This window comes from Bidens hawaiensis, unplaced genomic scaffold (genome assembly GCF_021521415.1).
Source record: "Bidens hawaiensis isolate Kalapana, Puna unplaced genomic scaffold, B.hawaiensis_p1.1 tig00053018_1, whole genome shotgun sequence".
NCBI lineage: Eukaryota > Viridiplantae > Streptophyta > Magnoliopsida > Asterales > Asteraceae > Bidens > Bidens hawaiensis.
This window is the reverse complement of record NW_027499535.1, coordinates 11,195-27,759: the sequence shown is the minus strand read 5'-3', so window position 1 is coordinate 27,759 and position 16,565 is coordinate 11,195. Positions and strand designations below refer to the sequence as shown.

The window sequence follows — 16,565 nt, the reverse complement described above, 5'->3', positions numbered from 1 at the left end:
CCAGGCTGCGCGGGAGAAGCTTCAGGCGGCCGAGGCGGACGCTGCCAAGTACGCGCGTAGAGTGCGTGACTTGGAGCTGGACGCGGAGGCGCGTGACCAAGCTCTTGTCCAGTCTATAACTGACAAATCATCGCTGGAGAGTGAGGTTGCGCGCCTGAAGAAGGAGCTGGCGGCCGCGCAGGCCGAAAAAGATGAAGCCCTGGCGAGTGCAGCGTCTAGCCAGGAAGCACTTGACCTTGCGCGAGCGGAAAAAGAAGAAGCCTTGGCGGCAGCAGTGTCTGACAAAGAGGAGCTGAAACAAACTAAGGAAACTGTTGAGTTGTTAAACTCTCAGATTCCTTCTCTTGAGACGTCTGTTGCTTCCCTCGCGCAGGATCGCCAATGGCTAGTCTCACAGGGCATGACTCGTTGCGCTTACGCGATGAAATACTCAGACGAGTTTCAGGCCCTTGTGATGGATTGCAACGCTGCCGCCCGCCTAGTGGGTCGAGCTGAAGGGTTCAAGGATGGCTATGAATATGGGATGCTGAAGAAGAACCCATCCGACTACCCTTATCAGAGCGACGTTGCCTGCGCGGACATGGCCGCGATGGGGGAGAAGTATTTGAATACTCCTATTCCTATCCTTGGGCAGGTATTTTATCCTTAATGATATTACCCTGACTCATTTTCCAAGTCTTTTTTGTACTTATATTTTTCCATATGATTTGCAGATATCTGCGCTTGCTGACCAGCCCGACCTCGGCGCGCTAAAGAAATTACTTGACGAGTGCGAAGGGGCTGGTGGCGGCGATGATGGCGCGGGGAATGCTGCTCCTGCTAGCGGCTCTGGCGTGGCCAAAGGATCCGCTCCTGACACTGTTGTGCTAGAAGACTCCATTCAGGATGAACAACTTGACTATGGTCAGTTTGGAGATGACGAGGAGCAGGCTGCGCCAGATGCTGAGGGCGGTGATGAGGATTATGAAGAGGCTGACGTCGACGTGGAGACTTGAGAAGCCCTTCATGTTTTTTATTTTTATTTGTAGTTTGTATCTCATCATCTTGTAAACTTGTAAATTTCAATGCTTTGGAATGAAATTTTGTTTTTTCCTTCTTCGCATCTTGCGCATTCCCATTCATCTCTTTATATTGCATGTTGAATATAAGATATGCTTGCACGTTGAAATAAGAACAAGGTTGTAAGGAAATTATTATACTTAATCCTTGTCATATTGTAAGTGATTTTGCCATATCTTGATTATGTTGACACGTGCCTAGGCTTTTTCATTATTCCTCTTTTGCGCGACGCTATCGCGCATTTATTATATGGAATTATGAGTTTTTAGCCTTTACGTATCAATATGTGTTGCTCATATATCCATTACAATTGCATGCGCGACCTCGACCTGAGACCTTAACAACTATGTTTTGGCATTTGTTTTGCCTTAGTTGTGTTTAGGTATTTTTATGGTTAGGCTGCGCAGTATGTAGGATGGATGTTGTGAGTGATTTGAGCTAAGGCTCACATTGTTGGGCTAAGGCCCTGACGTTTTAGAGTTAAGACTCGTTAACGCGTTTGAGCTTGAAGCTCGCGCATGTATGTTTTACTTCGTTTTATTTCGTTTTGATGTCAATACAATGTTGTCATATTGCTCAAAATTAATAAAGGGAAGTGTGAAACATGTATGCAAAAGGTAATAGAATTGGCTAAGGCCCTGACGTTTTAGAGTTAAGACTCGTTAACGCGTTTGAGCTTGAAGCTCGCGCATGTATGTTTTACTTCGTTTTTATTTCGTTTTGATGTCAATACAATGTTGTCATATTGCTCAAAACTAATAAAAGGAAGTGTGAAACATGTATGCAAAAGGTAATAGAATCCACATTAAGAGAAGATAGCGCGTATCATTATTCATAATGGCTTAAAAAGCCTTGATTACAAACTTGACATTTTTACATGAAACATTTTCTAAGCTGTGCCGCGTTCCATGCGCGCGGGATCTTCTTTCCATTCAAATCTTTTAAAGCGTATGCGCCTTTTCCCAATTCTTCCGAGACTTGATAAGGTCCCTCCCAATTGGGGGACATTTTTCCCGGGGGTATCGCGCGGCTAGCTTCATTGTTTCGAAGGACAAAATCATTTTTCTTAAAGTGGCATTCTTTCACACGCTGGTTGTAATATTTTTCCAGTTTTTTCTTGTATTTGGCTTCACTGATGATAGCCGCCTCTCTGCGCCCTTCAAGTAAGTTGAGATCCAACCTTCTTTCTCGCTCGTTATCAATCTTGCTCATCATGAGCACTCTATGGGATGGGCATCCAATTTCTGCTGGAATCATTGCCTCCGTTCCATAGGTTAGGCTGAACGGGGATTCGCCATTGCTAGTTTTGCTTAATGTCCTGTGCGCCCACAAGACATTAGGTAGCTCGTCAACCCAAGAATGGGATTCTCCCTCTAACCTTTTCTTCAGCCCATTCAGCAAGCTTTGGTTCGCGCGTTCCACTTGGCCATTCCCCTGAGGGTGGTATACTGAAGTGAAAATTTGGTTGATGCGCAATTCCTTGAGCCAGCTTGATATCTTCTTGTCAGTGAATTGTTTGCCATTATCGCTCACAATTTCCATGGGCAAGCCAAAACGGCATATGATGTGGCTCCAGATAAACTGCTTCATCGCTTCGGATGTGATTTTTGCTAGTGGCTTGGCTTTAACCCATTTTGTAAAATAGTCTACTGCCACTACCAAAAATTTTACTCGCCCTGGCGCTTGCGGTAGGGGACCCACAATATCGATTGCCCATTTGTGGAAAGGCCATGCGGAGGTTACCGGAATCAAGTTGTTCTTTGGCCGCATGGTGTTTGGCGCATAGCTCTGACATGCTTTGCATTTTTGGATCTCTTTTAAAGCGTCCAAGTACATGCCTGGCCAATAGTAACCTGCGCTCATTGCCTTGGCAACCACCATGCGCAGGCCAGCATGTATTCCACAGATTCCTTCGTGTATCTCTCTGATCACATAGCTTGCTTCCTCAGCATCTAGGCATTTCATGAGCGGTCCAAGATAAGAGCGTCGATATAATGTACCATCAAGCAGTTCATAGTTTTGCGACTTGTGTCTTATCTTCCTCGCCTGTGCGCGATCGTCTAGTACTCTTCCCTTCTTCAAGAATTCCATTATTGGAGTTATCCATGATGAAGGGGTTGTATGAGTTACAAGGACAGACTTCGCTCCCACCGACGGGTTGCTCATTACTTCTACTCTGACATCTTTGCCAAAGTGATCGAAGCTGGTTGATGCCATCTTGCTCAGCGCGTCAGCAGATTTGTTTTCACTGCGCGGAATATGAATGATTCTGAAGCAGTCAAATTGCTCGATGAGCTTTTTCGCCTGCTCTAGATACAGAGGCATGGTGTTCTCCTTGGCATCATAAAGGCCATTGACCTGTGCTGCTACCAAGTATGAATCAACATGGGCCTCCAGCGTTTTAACTCCGAATTTGTGCGCGATGCGCAGGCCAGCCAGCAGGGCTTCATATTCAGCTTCATTGTTGGTGCTTTTGAAGTCCAACCTGATGGCGTAAGTATATTCATGATTCTCTGGATCCACCAGTTTTAGGCCTGCGCCGGACCCTTCGTTGTTTGAAGCTCCGTCAGTGAACAATCTCCAACCATTTTCTTCATCATTGGCTCGCGGAGGGTCTGCCTCGCGCTGAGCCTCTTCAATTTTTCCTTCGGGGACTTCGGCAATGAAATCAGCCAAGACTTGTCCCTTGATTGCTGGACGGGGCTTATAGGCGATCGTGTGCTCTCCTAATTCCAGCGCCCATTTTGTTAACCTTCCTGAGAGCGCGGGGCGCCGCAAGACTTGCTGGATGTTGTAACCAGTCAGAACTTCAATGGGATGACCATTGAAATATCTATGAAGCTTGCGCGACGCGTGTGTTAGTGATAAAACTAACTTTTCCATGATGGAGTAGCGCGTCTCCGGATCTGTCAGCACCCGACTCACATAGTATATTGGCGTTTGGATTCCCTTGCGATCCACCAATAATACTGCGCCGATGGCGCGCTCTCCTGCTGATAGGTATAATGTCAAAGTTTCACCAGGAAGTGGAGCTGTGAGCGCGGGCAGATTTATCAAACATTCTTTTATCTCCCTGAAAGCTTGCTCGGCCTCAGGAGTCCATTTGAATTGGCTTTTCTTTAAGCAATTCCTCAATGTGTTGACAAATGGGGTAGATTTGCTTGCATGGTTCGCTAGGAACCTGTTGATTGAAACCAATCTACCATTCAGCTTCTGGACCTCTTTCATGGTGGATGGCGAGGGCATGTCAAGGATGGCCTCCACCTTCTCAGGGTTCACCTTGAAACCATCCTTGGTGACCATTACACCTAGAAATTTTCCCTCTAGTACGCCGAAAGTGCATTTGCTCGGATTGAGCTTCATGTTAACTTCCTTTAGGCGCCCAAGGGTTTCTTCGATGTCTTTGAGCATTTGCTTTTCCTCCCTACTTTTGATCACCAAATCATCCACATAGACTTCTAGGTTTCTTCCAATTTGCTCGCTGAAAACGGCATCCATAAGTCTTTGTTAGGTGGCGCCCGCATTCTTCAAACCAAAGGGCATCTTTGTGTAGCAAAAAACACCCTTGTCGGTTCTAAATGCGGTCTTGTCCTCGTCCTGTGGTGCCATTTGAATCTGGTGATAGCCCTTGTAGGCATCCAGAAAACATTTTAGCTTGAATGGCGCCACGGAGTCCACCTTTGCATCGATGTTTGGGAGGGGGGTAACAATCTTTTGGGCATGCTTTGTTGAGGTCCTTGAAGTCAATGCACATCCTCCATGACCCGTTACTTTTCTTTACCATCACAGGATTGGCTACCCATGTCTGGTATCGTATCGGGCGGATGATGTTTGCGCGCAATAGATCCTCAACCTGTTCATTCATGGCCCTCGCCTTTTCATCCCCCATGACTCTCTTCTTTTGAGCAATTGGCTCTACAGACTTGAAGGTGTTGAGAGAATGCTGCGCCAGGTCTCGCGGAACCCCAGTCATATCAGAGTGCTGCCACGCGAAGACCGACATATATGCTGTGAGCAATCTTTTTATTCTCACCCTCGTGTCGTCTGATATCGTTGCGCCAATTGTGATCTTCTGCTCCGGGAATTTTGGGTTGAGAATCCATTCCTCTGGCGCGTTGTCTGCCATTGGAAGTTTCATTCTCCCCTCCCGCGGAGTACTTGTCACTGCACACAAATGATCCCGGTATACAAAAGTTACACCTGTTGGTGTTGGGAACCCCAACGCGCCGTGCGCTGGCGACGGTATGGCGTTAAATTGGGCAATCGTTCCTCTACCCAAGATCATATTGTGGCAAGAAGTGGTGGGCAAGACCAAGAAGTTGACAACTTCGGCTCGCTTGTGTTTCTCATCCCCCATGGTTAATTCAAATTGTATTTGACCTAGGGGATGAATGATTTCATTCGAAACACCAGAGATTGGTGCATTCACAATTTCAAGCCTTGCTTGATCTGCCGGATCCAGTTTCCTGAAACATTGCTCATACATGATGTCTGATTCGCTGCCAGTGTCCACCAGGACTTTTGACACTTCATAATGAGCAATGTGTGTAGTGATGACAAGAGGACTGCTGATGGAAGGGCCTCCCCTGATTCTTGGGAAGATGACTTGTTGCTCGCGCCAATCTCCTTGGATTTGCACGCTTCTCTTTTTTGATATTTGCCCTTGCCTTCCTCCCTCGGCTACACAGATTCTTTTGTACTTTTTGCTGGCTGAGGCTCCTGATTGTTCATTTTCTGGTCTTGAGTTTTTCACCAGGTGAGCCAGCTTGCCTGATTTCACATCTTTTTCAATTGCATCCTTCAAGTGGTGGCATGCATCAGTGTTGTGTCCTGTGGACTTGTGAAACTCACAGTACTTGCCACTGTCTGATGGTCCCTTGTAATGTAGTGGCTTGGGGCTTTTGAATTGGACATTCTCAGTGCTTAACACCTGTGAAGGCGTTTTAGTGAGGGGAGTCCATATTCTTGGCAGAGGTCTGTTAGGATCTCTGCCGCCTTCCCTCTTGTCACCCTCCCCGCGATTACGAACGCCTTTTTGGGGCTGGGGTGAGCTTGGTTGCGCCTGCTTTTCTGCGGAAGAAAAACTGGTTGGTTGCAACCTGGACCATACAGAGTTCTGTTTGCCCCTTTTTTCGTTGCTGCGCGGTGACTCAGCTTGATGCGCTCTTTCTCTTGCCCTATCTTGGGCAATTTGTTTTTCATTTCTCGCAAAGACTCGCGATGCTTCCATTAGTTTGGCCCAAGTGGTGGGCATGCCATCTCTGCTTACGAGAGCTCGGCGGAGTTGATCACTGCGCGCGCCTTGTATAAAGGCCACGCGCAGGAGTTGCTCAGTTATACCTCCGATTGCCAGAGACTCCTGATTGAAACGTGTTATGTAGTCTTCAATCGTTTCATCATTCATGCGCACGCAGTGCATGATGTCATCAGGGTCGCGCGTGTGTCTGCGCTGCTGTACGAAGTGGGCTTGGAACTTTTCCAATAGTTCCTCGAACCCATCGATTTGCCCAGTCGGCAAGCTCTCGAACCAGACACGCGCCGCGCCCGTGAGGCAGCGAGCAAACATGTGTCACCATGTTGGCATCGTCCAGCTCTCTAGGTTTCCCGTGTTGTAAAAACCTTGCAAGAAATCGTCTGGATCTGTTGTGCCGTCATATTTGCCCTAACCACTTGGCATCTTGGTTTTGTGCTGGATGGGAGCCTTCGCGATGCGCTCAGTGAACTTTGAATGTTTCACCAAGATGGCTGGTCTGTACGGTGTGGTTACGTCCACTTGTCCTCTAACTGGTGGGTTGTACGGTATTTGCAGATCCAGATCGGCTCTGGCTCCAGGCGCCATGTTCACGTGCGCGCGGAGCTGTGAGCCTCCTGCATGAGTATCTCGCGTCTTCCTCATGCTGTGCACTTCTTTATCACTGAACTCAGTGTGTGCAGTGTGAACAGAATGTCCTTCTTCCGGCGCGCGCGCCCTTTTTATTCCATGAACGTTTTGCTTGTCAAACGCTAGCCTTTGTGTTAAGTCGGCTGACTTTTTGTGTTTGACCATCTCATTGTACTTGTCCATTAGACGCCGTTGCTCGTTTATGAGCCATTCTTTAGGGTCATTTGTTTCATCTTCTGGACCCATTGGTCCTTTTTGTTTCGCGCCGGCAAGATTTTGTAACGTGAGATCGTCTGGAGGAGTTTCAGTCTGGCCATGAGGAATTGTGATGAAGGGACGGTTACTGGTGGTGCGCGTAGAATCACGCGGCACCCTCAGAAACTGCTGTCCCTCATTAACATCCTCACGTTCAATATCCTCCAGAACTTGATCAACGTTACGAACGCCAGAAACCATGGTGAAAATTTTTTTTATATAGATCTGATGAGATCTTGTTGCCGTTGTAACAGTGGATGGCGCCAATGAAGAGACATGGATCGACTCACTGGTAGACGATCTACTTTCCTCGGGTGTGATTATGCTTCTTCATCGATGGATCTCTAGGATCTGGGCTCTTCCACCTACAAAATGAACAGCACCGTCAACTTACCCCTCAGAAAGGGACAGAGGGGTCCTCTTTGGGGTAACCCTCCGGTGTGAGAATAAGTGTTTGTAGGAGAAGATAATAATATCAGAGTAAGGAAATCTGGAGAGTATTGCTTAATAGCTGAATACTCTGTAATTGGATGTGATTGGATGTGATTGTGTGTGTTACTGACTGTAACTGTCTGTGATTGAATGTGATTGAATGTCCTTCCTTGTGGAGTTGATGTGGTATTTATAATGCTAGGGTTTCCACTGATTGGGCTCATCCTTGTTGGCCTCCTCCAATTGCTTTGCGCCATGTGTCCTTTGGGACACCTGGTGCTTTCTCATTGGTTATAACCACGTGGTAGCACATGGGTTTTGCTGAGTTGTCCACCTTTCATTGGCAGCTGTCAACATCAGCATATTCTTATTCCTTAAAAAGATACCTTCTGGAAGGTTGTCTGACGTGCACAATCAAGGTTGCCCTAATCCTGATTTGGATAAGGACGAGGTTGATCATGTGCATGTGTGATATGCGCATATCCTGAGGATGCGCGAAGTCTTCTCTTTATTCTCACGCGCAGATATTTCATGCGCAAATGTGATATGCACGAGCATGTGATATGCGCCGCGCGCGGATGCGCCACGCGCATATGTGATATGCGTGAGCATATATGATGCGTGAGCATCTGTGGTGCCTGAGCATATGTGATGCGTGAGCATATGTGATGCCTGAGCATGTGATGCATGAGCATATGTGATATGCGTGAGCATATGTGATATGCGCCATGCGCATAGGTTTTGGCTTTGCGCCTTCATAATGTCTTGATTTCAAGCCTCTTGTCTATATCTTTGTGGGTTGACCCGCCTCGCTCGGTGTTGAGGCGGGTACATACCTCTTCAAATATGGTCCAGGTTCTAGATTGCTTGTCTAGATTCATGATATAACAGAGAATATCACCTTAGTACAACATAGAGGAACATGAGAATATAACTCTTATTGGAAGCCGGTCAGCCACCTCAAATAAAATGGCTAGTCAAATATAACCTGAATCAATACAGACATAAAACTCAACACCCGCTGCTTATAAATAGTCATTTGCAAGCCACCTCATAAACATGTTTAAACATTCCTTAGGTTTGTACTCCGGAGCTGTGTGACCTCCTCCCTTTTCACAATACAAAAGATTTAACTATCATCCGATCGTTATATTAAAAAAGAAAAACATTTCCTTCACTCCATGAAAGCCAGATGGGTCGTGTTCGAGGGTTGGTGGCTCTTGAATCCGACACACACAAAAAAATTACATGAACTCGACACGTAGCCAGTTGACATGAACATGACCTGTTTAACCTGATAAAGACTTGTTTTTTACATATTAAAACTTTAAGTTCTAAATTTACATATTATTTTATATGTTTTTTTAAGGCAAATATGTTTACAGGATACACATTTGTTCTTAAAATTTTATATTTTGACATGAAAATACCCAATAATTTAAATTATTACATAAACAAATTTAAAAATAAACAAATGAGTTAAACGGGCCAGACCGAACCTCTTTAGACTAACAGACCCTCAGTTTTCATGTTGGGTTTGTGTTGTGCTTTCATGTAAGAAATTCACACCCTTAATAAAAGCTCCCAAAGGACATGGTACAGTGATAAAGTGTCTCCCTTCGGGTGGAGGCCGGGCTCAAAGCAAGGTGCGGTTATAGGTGGTTTATTTATGAGTATTTAGTAAAGATGAGATTTAACTTTTAAGTCAGTTTTTACCTTTACAGTAGCAAATGTCAACTGGTAGTGGTCATTTGACTCATTTGAGTATTTCATCGTGTATCTACAAGAAAAATATTTGTATCTTAAGCTGTTGAAGGTAGCAAGTCATGGTTGCTTCAAATGACAATATAACTAACCCGGCTACTTGTTCCTCAACAAACCATGGTCTCCAATCATCTACAACCGACAAGTTTAACGATTCAATCCAGTTCAATGTACCCAAATATGGAACAACCTTGTCATGGTCTCCACTATTCATAAAAAAAACTAATTAATTAAAAAAAGGTAATAAAGTAACTAATATCTTGCACTCCATATCTGCTAACACTAGATGAGAAAAAGCAGAACAATGAGTATTTTACCTGTATATAAGAGCTCGACAATGTTTATCAGTAAGACGTCGATGATAGCCAACGGTACTTAAGACATTGTGTGTGTAAGATATGGGTTCCTTATGATAATGAGAACGCAAGCTATCATTGCATCGCACCCAATCAATATCGCTGAATTCCTGGAGGTTGTGGCATTATTTATAATAACGTACGTATTTTACAAAATATCTATTTACTTAAAGATGCAATTGAAAGTAAGACAAAAGAATAATATATACACATATTTATTCATGGTATATAGTAAATAATCAATAAAGAAAGATTCTAAAATTTTTTAATCTATGCTTGTTAAGAATATATAGTAGCTGGTTGATTGTTAGCAGGTTTGGCCCAACCATGCGGGTGGGCAACGGCACAGAGCCCGCTCTTCTTGAGTGCCCATATTTGTTAAAGAAAACATTGTATTAGCATAACTTAGAGTAATTTAGAGTAGATTAGATTTTTTTTCAAGGTCTGTGTTTCTAACGTATCTCCAAAGATTAAACGGATTAGTGATTCAATTAAGATGAAGATGAATGAAACTCGTTATGAACAACAAACCTCACGGATATGAAGAGCTTCTCACACGTCTTGACTATTAGCCCAACTATAGGAGTATACATAGTTGTCATCCTGCAGTGAGTATAGATTAAGATTTCATTATCTTCTCCCGTTTAAAAATATCTTGGCCTTGTAGATCGAGATAAAGAGGGAGAGAATAATACTCGACACCATTGCTTTTCGAGAGCTCCTAAGGTATTTGAAGTGTCACAATAAGGCTCTAAAATTTGAGACTTGCAAATTCTTTCAAGGCACTAAGAGCAATTTAGATACAAAGAAAGCATTAAAATAAAAAAAGATTAATTCCAACAAGTAAATTATTAACTGATAAGTGATAACCCAAGTTGACTTCTAGCATGTGTACCTTGTCTACCACCTGCAGATCATGTATACATAGACTATTGTTGGGATCTATGTTTAAGTACTCTTCTACCTTGTCTACCACCTGCAGATCATGTATACATAGACTATTGTTGGGATCTATGTTTAAGTACTCTTCATTGCAACTTTCTTTAACTGACTGCAAAAATATGTAACTTACTTTTGTTTTCTTTAGTTGACTGCAAACACATGTAACTTAAGAAACATATATACTTGATTACCTTGTAGATTGCATCTGACAAGAGTGCCATACGATGAGCAAACGGGATTCTTGAATTATAGTCGCCACTTGTGTCTGTCAAAGGATTACCAAGCAAGTAACCCTGAGTTGGATTAAAGAAATTCAAAATAATTAATCCAAGAAAAGATTAATTAGGTAAGTATTAATTTATTCAAAGTCATAGATTGATATTTTACTTTGATGTTGAGATGTGACCCTTCTCCAACTTCATTACCTACAAAAGACATGAAAGAAGAAGCTGAATCCTAATCTGTACTTTCACAAATCAAACTTATGTTTTTCTAAAGTATGATTACCGTTATATATTTCCTGAACGATCATGGGAATCACTATGCCCATATAGGAATCGCCACCAATATACAATGAATTATTGAGAAATTTAGGATGATCCACAAGCCACTATTAGGACAGATAAAAGTAAAACACATCAAGCGAACATTTTTATCGGCTTATATCTCAAATGATTAATTGGCTCAAATATAAACTAGGTGTTTTATAGACCTCCATCTGTTGCGCACCTTATTCAGAAAAATGTAAGCCTGAATTGATGATAATGTATCGTTTGTTATGTAAGCTTCTGGAGTTTTTGCATAGGCGAATCCAGTCCCAGCAGGTTGATCAATAAATATAATGTTGGCCACCTAAAATGTAGGCAAACACTTGTTAACATCAAACACATTTCAAAGTTTATAAGTAAACAGCTAACCTTACATATAGATAAGCCAGTTTTGGGAAGTTAATGTTTCCATTTGGCCTTCCGATAAAAGGATTGTATATATAAGAAGCAAAACAAAAAGAAGGGTAAAGATCGGATACCTTTGTCCAGCTATAAGGGTTTATCTCAAACATTGGCTTTTCCAAAGTGGATGTTGCATAGTTAGTCGTTAACGGACCTGGAAAGAACCGACGAAATGTCATGTACATTTAAAGTTTTGAACCATATAAACTGTCAATGCAGATAACAAAACTGTAAAGAGGTAATGTAAAGTTTGGAATGGAGACAGAAGAATCAAGTGAATTTGTGAACACATTTGGAAAATAAAACAAACTAATGCTAAAATCTCACTCATTACAGAGCTATTTAATTATTTATAGGTTGTGGCGAGGGTACGATAAGGGTAAATATTTTGTCTATCCCATATATACAGGATACCCCCACTCCCAAAAAAAATTTTTGACGTGTACAGTACAATAATCCAAGTAACATAATTCGTGACAAACAACATATGAAAACATGTTTTAGTATAATTATTATACTATAGACATAAGAAATACCTATTTCATACAGAAGGCCAGAAAAACCAGAACAACCGGGGCCTCCGGTGAACCAAAACAAGGGAGGGTCCTCATTTGGGTTCCCTTGAGACTCAATGAAGTAGTAAAATAACTCCGATTCTCCGACTCCAACATAACTGTAACCACATTTTCAGCATATATATCTAATATGATATCATCAAATTACCCGAATTCTATCAAAATTAATAAGCCTACCCAGTTTCTAGTGTGAAAGGAAGATCTCCACGAAAACCGGGCAATGACTTAACCAAGAACTGTGGTTCTGTAACTTTTAAGGACATTATGATCAGCAGAAACACAATAAACCACATTGGACTACGTGGTGGTAATAATCTGCACAAGTTAATTAATATATAATAAAATGTATCAATCTTCATAATTAACAAAAGAACTCATACACATGAAACAATATCATTAATTAGTTAGCAGCATATAATATATATATTATATAATCTGAGGAAGGAAAGTGAAAGAATTGGTAGTTACAGTGGGAAGATTTGTTGGCGGAGGTTAATGTTATATTCTATCATATCCATTTATGAATGTGATCAGGATTAATTCCTGGTTGGTGCAATCTGCTTATTGTTGGTTTACAAGTGGACCCTAACTCTTGTTTTACACGTGCCACTTATGAATGTGATCAGGATTACCTCTTCGAGTACGGCTGGTTCATGTTAAAGATCATTTCCAATCCACTCTCTAATATTATATGTGATTGTGGTTCTTCATTTTTAGAGGTGGCTATGAGTTGAAAGAAAAAGAAAATATTATTATTTACGAGTAAATTTGAAGAAACATTTTATTCATTATAAATAAATTTTAATGTTTTTTAAAAGTGGTAAGGAAGGAAGGAGGAAAAAAAATAATGATAAAAATATTAAAATATAAAAAACATATCATTTAATTGAAAAAATAGACTAAAAATTAATTTTTTTAATGTAATTATAGAGATACAGATAGAGATCGAGAATGTCATTGGCTCTGTGTTTATTTACATAAAAGTCATTTATATAACAATATTTGCACATAAAAACTAACATAATTTCTGTTTTTTCTTATAAAACATATTAATTTATTTAACATTTTTTTGCACATCAAAACCAATATTTACTTGTAAAAGTCACCTGACAATACTTTACATAAAAAACACAAACATAACTTCTGATTTTTTCTTTGAAAGCACTAACTAAAAAGAGCTAAAAAAATATTTGTGAATTTTGTGATTCATGAATTTGATTATTGATTTTTGTTGCGATAAATCTGTTTCTCTTTAAATACTCAATTTGATTTGGAATGATCTATGACAATTCACTTGGTTGAGTTTTTAACCTGACTTATTTTGAGTCCTGCTAGCATATTTTTTTGTTTACGCCAGAGGCGGACCCAATGCTTTAGCATGGGTGTCGTCTGCACCCTTTCGAATTTTTTTATTACTTATACATTAAAATTTTGACCACATCCCAAGAAAATTTGACACCTAACTCATGGAATTTTAAAAGCGATGACATGGAATTTTAACAACCACCAAGAAATGACTTTAGAAGTTGAGATTAGAAGGTTTTGAAACATTTTTTTAGTAAGTCACTAGTTTCTTGGTAAAAAGCATGAGCTGGAAGTGATAAATATGTATACATTAACCCAAAAAGGCCGAGACAAAAGACGCATCATATATCACCATTATTACTACTTACGAGTATGATTGTTTCAACACCGTGTTAGATATGCAAATTCAAGAGTTTGGAAACTGCTTTGACAAGGTAACATCCAACTTGCTTATTTGAATAAATAGTTTGAACCCTTGAAATAACTTTAACGGGTTTGATATCTCATAAATAAAACATTACAATTAGCTTATATGTATTCATATAAATGATTTAGATGAAATGACAAAAGAAGATTGAAGACAACTCCCGATCAACATTGATAATAAAAAAGATGATCCAAGATTCTAAACCAACTTTACATATTCACTGAAGCAAATCATCAAACATCTTATCGACAATGAACATCTAAACCTTAAACATGTTCATCGTCTTCTTCCTCATTACCTACACAAACACCATCACCTTCATACCCACCACCCATCTCACAAATCTTCTCCCAAACATCTTCCGGAACCGGGACCACCGACAACGTAGGCTGTCTAAACAACCCAAACCCCTTACAACTACCCCCCAATTCTCCTTTCAAGTCAACCACCCTCCTCATCTCCCCGACCGCCTTCACGTCCACAGCACCTGCCCCGGCGTCGTCTTCGTACCACTCACGGTTGGTCCCGGAGTGGTAGAAAAAACAGAGGTCGTGAAGGCGGGCGGATTTGAGATGGTTAAGAGCCTGGTGGTTCTTAACGCCATCCCATTTAGAGATGCCGCCGTTGGATGCCTGGTCTTCCCATGACCATTCGCTTGGCTCGGTTTTTAGCAGCCAGTATTGTTTCTCGTCTCTCTTGGTCTTTCCCATTTTCAGGTTTTGGCAGTTGTTTGATTTTTCGTCTGTTTGTGGGGGGTTTTGTGTTAATTAATGGCGGGAATCGGGATCGGGTTAGATGATTTTGGCGCCAATTTTAAGGGTGATATTGTTTTGTAGTGTATGTTAATGGTTCAATTTTTGATGTTTGAGTTTGTTAATTTTTTTTTCTTTTTGATGTGTGGAGGGAAATGCAATGAATTTGGAGTCAATAAAATAATAATTACTCAATGGTTTGTAAGAATATTTGAAAAACAAGGCCCAATTACAAATTTTGTCCTTTAAAATAAGAAGAATTACAGTTCGTGTCATTTTCTAAGTTTCCTTGCAGGCGGTGTACTTTAAACTTTTTTTTCCTGCACGTTATGTCCTTTACGCTAACTGGGTTATAAAAACTCAGTTAAATACCCTCACGTGAGGCGCATGTGAGGGTATTTTTGTCTTTTCGTCTTTCTGACTCCATACTCTTTCCACTGTTCCTCTTTCTCTCTCTAATCTAAACCACCGGAAACCACTTCCTTTTTTGCAGGTGGTCACCTTCTCCGGTCACCATCAAACCACTGTTCCTCTTCTCCGGCACCATCTCCGGTCACCTGCCCCCATCCAACCTCCGGCAACCACTGCCTTTTTTGCAACCAGCCACCACCACCGTTCACCGCCATATCCACCTCCCCTTTCACCAAATCCGCTACCACCACCGTTCACCGCTAAATCGAACACAAGTCAGATGTTAATTTCATGATTTTCGCCATATCCACCTCCCCTTTAACCCATATCCAGTTTACCCATCCAATAACAATAAATTCTTTCTTTTTCAACTTTTACCTTTAAAAATCTCAAACCCAGATCCACAAACCCAGATCCATATTTAGGCCAAACTGTGATACAATATAGATCAAGCTAATTAGTAACTGGGTTAAAAGTGTTTCTCATCAATTGAAGATCAAAGCACAATTTAGCCTAAATATTGTAACACCCCGACCAAAGGCGGATTATACATCGGGGCGCCACATATTGTTTCATTACTCGTGACACTATTGGTGTCAATATTTATTAATACACATTTTATCGCGCACGCGCAGCGGGGAAAATAAAGAACATAAATCAAACATAAATCAATATATTATAAATTATAACATTCAAACATAATTAACTTGTCCTGATACATTTTAATTCTAGGTCCAAAAGTAAAATCGTCCTACGTGTCCACAAGCTCCAAAACAGCTACTGCAAACCTGAACATGTGTTAAAATAAACGTCAAACACTTGCGTGTTGGTGAGAAATCAAGTTTAATACAATACATAGATAACAATAAATCTGCGCGCAACATGTGTATGTCTGGTTTTCAACAAGGGTGTAATCTGATCGGGACCAACTCTAAGAGACAAGACTGCCAGTGCTCACAATTGAGCTCACAAACAAGACTATCTGTGCAAGTGTAACAAAAGAGAAAATCATAAACGAATGTTCTCCCGTGTTCATCTAATGGTACCATGAAAACTGCGGAATAGACCGTCCATACGGTTAATGATCCACACATACAAATAAACAGCCAAGTCTACGTCCTCAACACATGGGATACTGCGCGACTAAAGTTCATAAACAAGTTTAAGACTCTAAGTTTGATATGAACACATGAACATCCCAAAGTATTTAAAATAAAAAGGGATTAGATACGAGATAACTCACTTGATAAAGATGCGATGATAGATAAAGCAAGAACCAACTTTAAACAAGCACAAGTTAACCTATAAACAAGATTATTGTTTTAATGATTTGTTTTAAGTCTTGATAATAAGTTAGCATAATTAAATAAGTAAATTATTATATATAATATATATATATATTACCGGAAAAGCAGGGCAGAACAGGGAGGAAGACGGAGGCAGAGAGGAAGACGGC

At 41.2% G+C, this 16,565-nt stretch overlaps 2 protein-coding genes and 1 long non-coding RNA gene across 3 annotated transcripts; 1 reads left to right on the top strand and 2 right to left on the bottom strand.

Annotated features, from left to right (window-relative positions):
- Nucleotides 1-8,474: 8,474 nt before the first annotated feature.
- Nucleotides 8,475-12,631, bottom strand: LOC143599875 (serine carboxypeptidase-like 18). Its single transcript, XM_077077725.1, has 15 exons — nt 12,604-12,631; nt 12,392-12,567; nt 12,176-12,312; nt 11,717-11,793; nt 11,419-11,541; nt 11,197-11,299; nt 11,077-11,114; nt 10,881-10,982; nt 10,712-10,798; nt 10,443-10,532; nt 10,279-10,350; nt 9,709-9,857; nt 9,484-9,597; nt 9,344-9,407; nt 8,475-8,736 (listed from the first exon to the last, which is right to left on the bottom strand). Exons 2-11 carry the CDS (start codon nt 12,505-12,507, stop codon nt 10,300-10,302), a joined length of 924 nt encoding a protein of 307 aa, XP_076933840.1. The 5' UTR covers nt 12,508-12,567; nt 12,604-12,631; the 3' UTR covers nt 8,475-8,736; nt 9,344-9,407; nt 9,484-9,597; nt 9,709-9,857; nt 10,279-10,299.
- LOC143599876 (uncharacterized) lies at nt 9,878-10,398 on the top strand. Its single transcript, XR_013147373.1, has 2 exons — nt 9,878-10,046; nt 10,250-10,398. It is a non-coding gene; the product is annotated as an uncharacterized LOC143599876 (long non-coding RNA).
- A 1,581-nt stretch (nt 12,632-14,212) lies between the features above and the next one.
- LOC143599871 (uncharacterized) lies at nt 14,213-14,791 on the bottom strand. The gene has a single exon (XM_077077721.1). The coding sequence runs from the start codon at nt 14,654-14,656 to the stop codon at nt 14,213-14,215; it is 444 nt and encodes a 147-aa protein (XP_076933836.1). The 5' UTR covers nt 14,657-14,791.
- Nucleotides 14,792-16,565: the final 1,774 nt, after the last annotated feature.

Bases quoted from the DNA above. Each gene is read 5' to 3' on its own strand.
- LOC143599871 (XM_077077721.1), bottom strand. From the start codon at position 14,656: ATGGGAAAGACCAAGAGAGACGAGAAACAATACTGGCTGCTAAAAACC.
- LOC143599875 (XM_077077725.1), bottom strand. From the start codon at position 12,507: ATGTGGTTTATTGTGTTTCTGCTGATCATAATGTCCTTAAAAGTTACA. The intron at 11,300-11,418 runs GTGCGCAACAGA...CTGTCCTAATAG, and splicing joins CTTACATTTTTCTGAATAAG to TGGCTTGTGGATCATCCTAA. The intron at 10,983-11,076 runs GTAAAATATCAA...AATCCAACTCAG, and splicing joins GGTCACATCTCAACATCAAA to GGTTACTTGCTTGGTAATCC.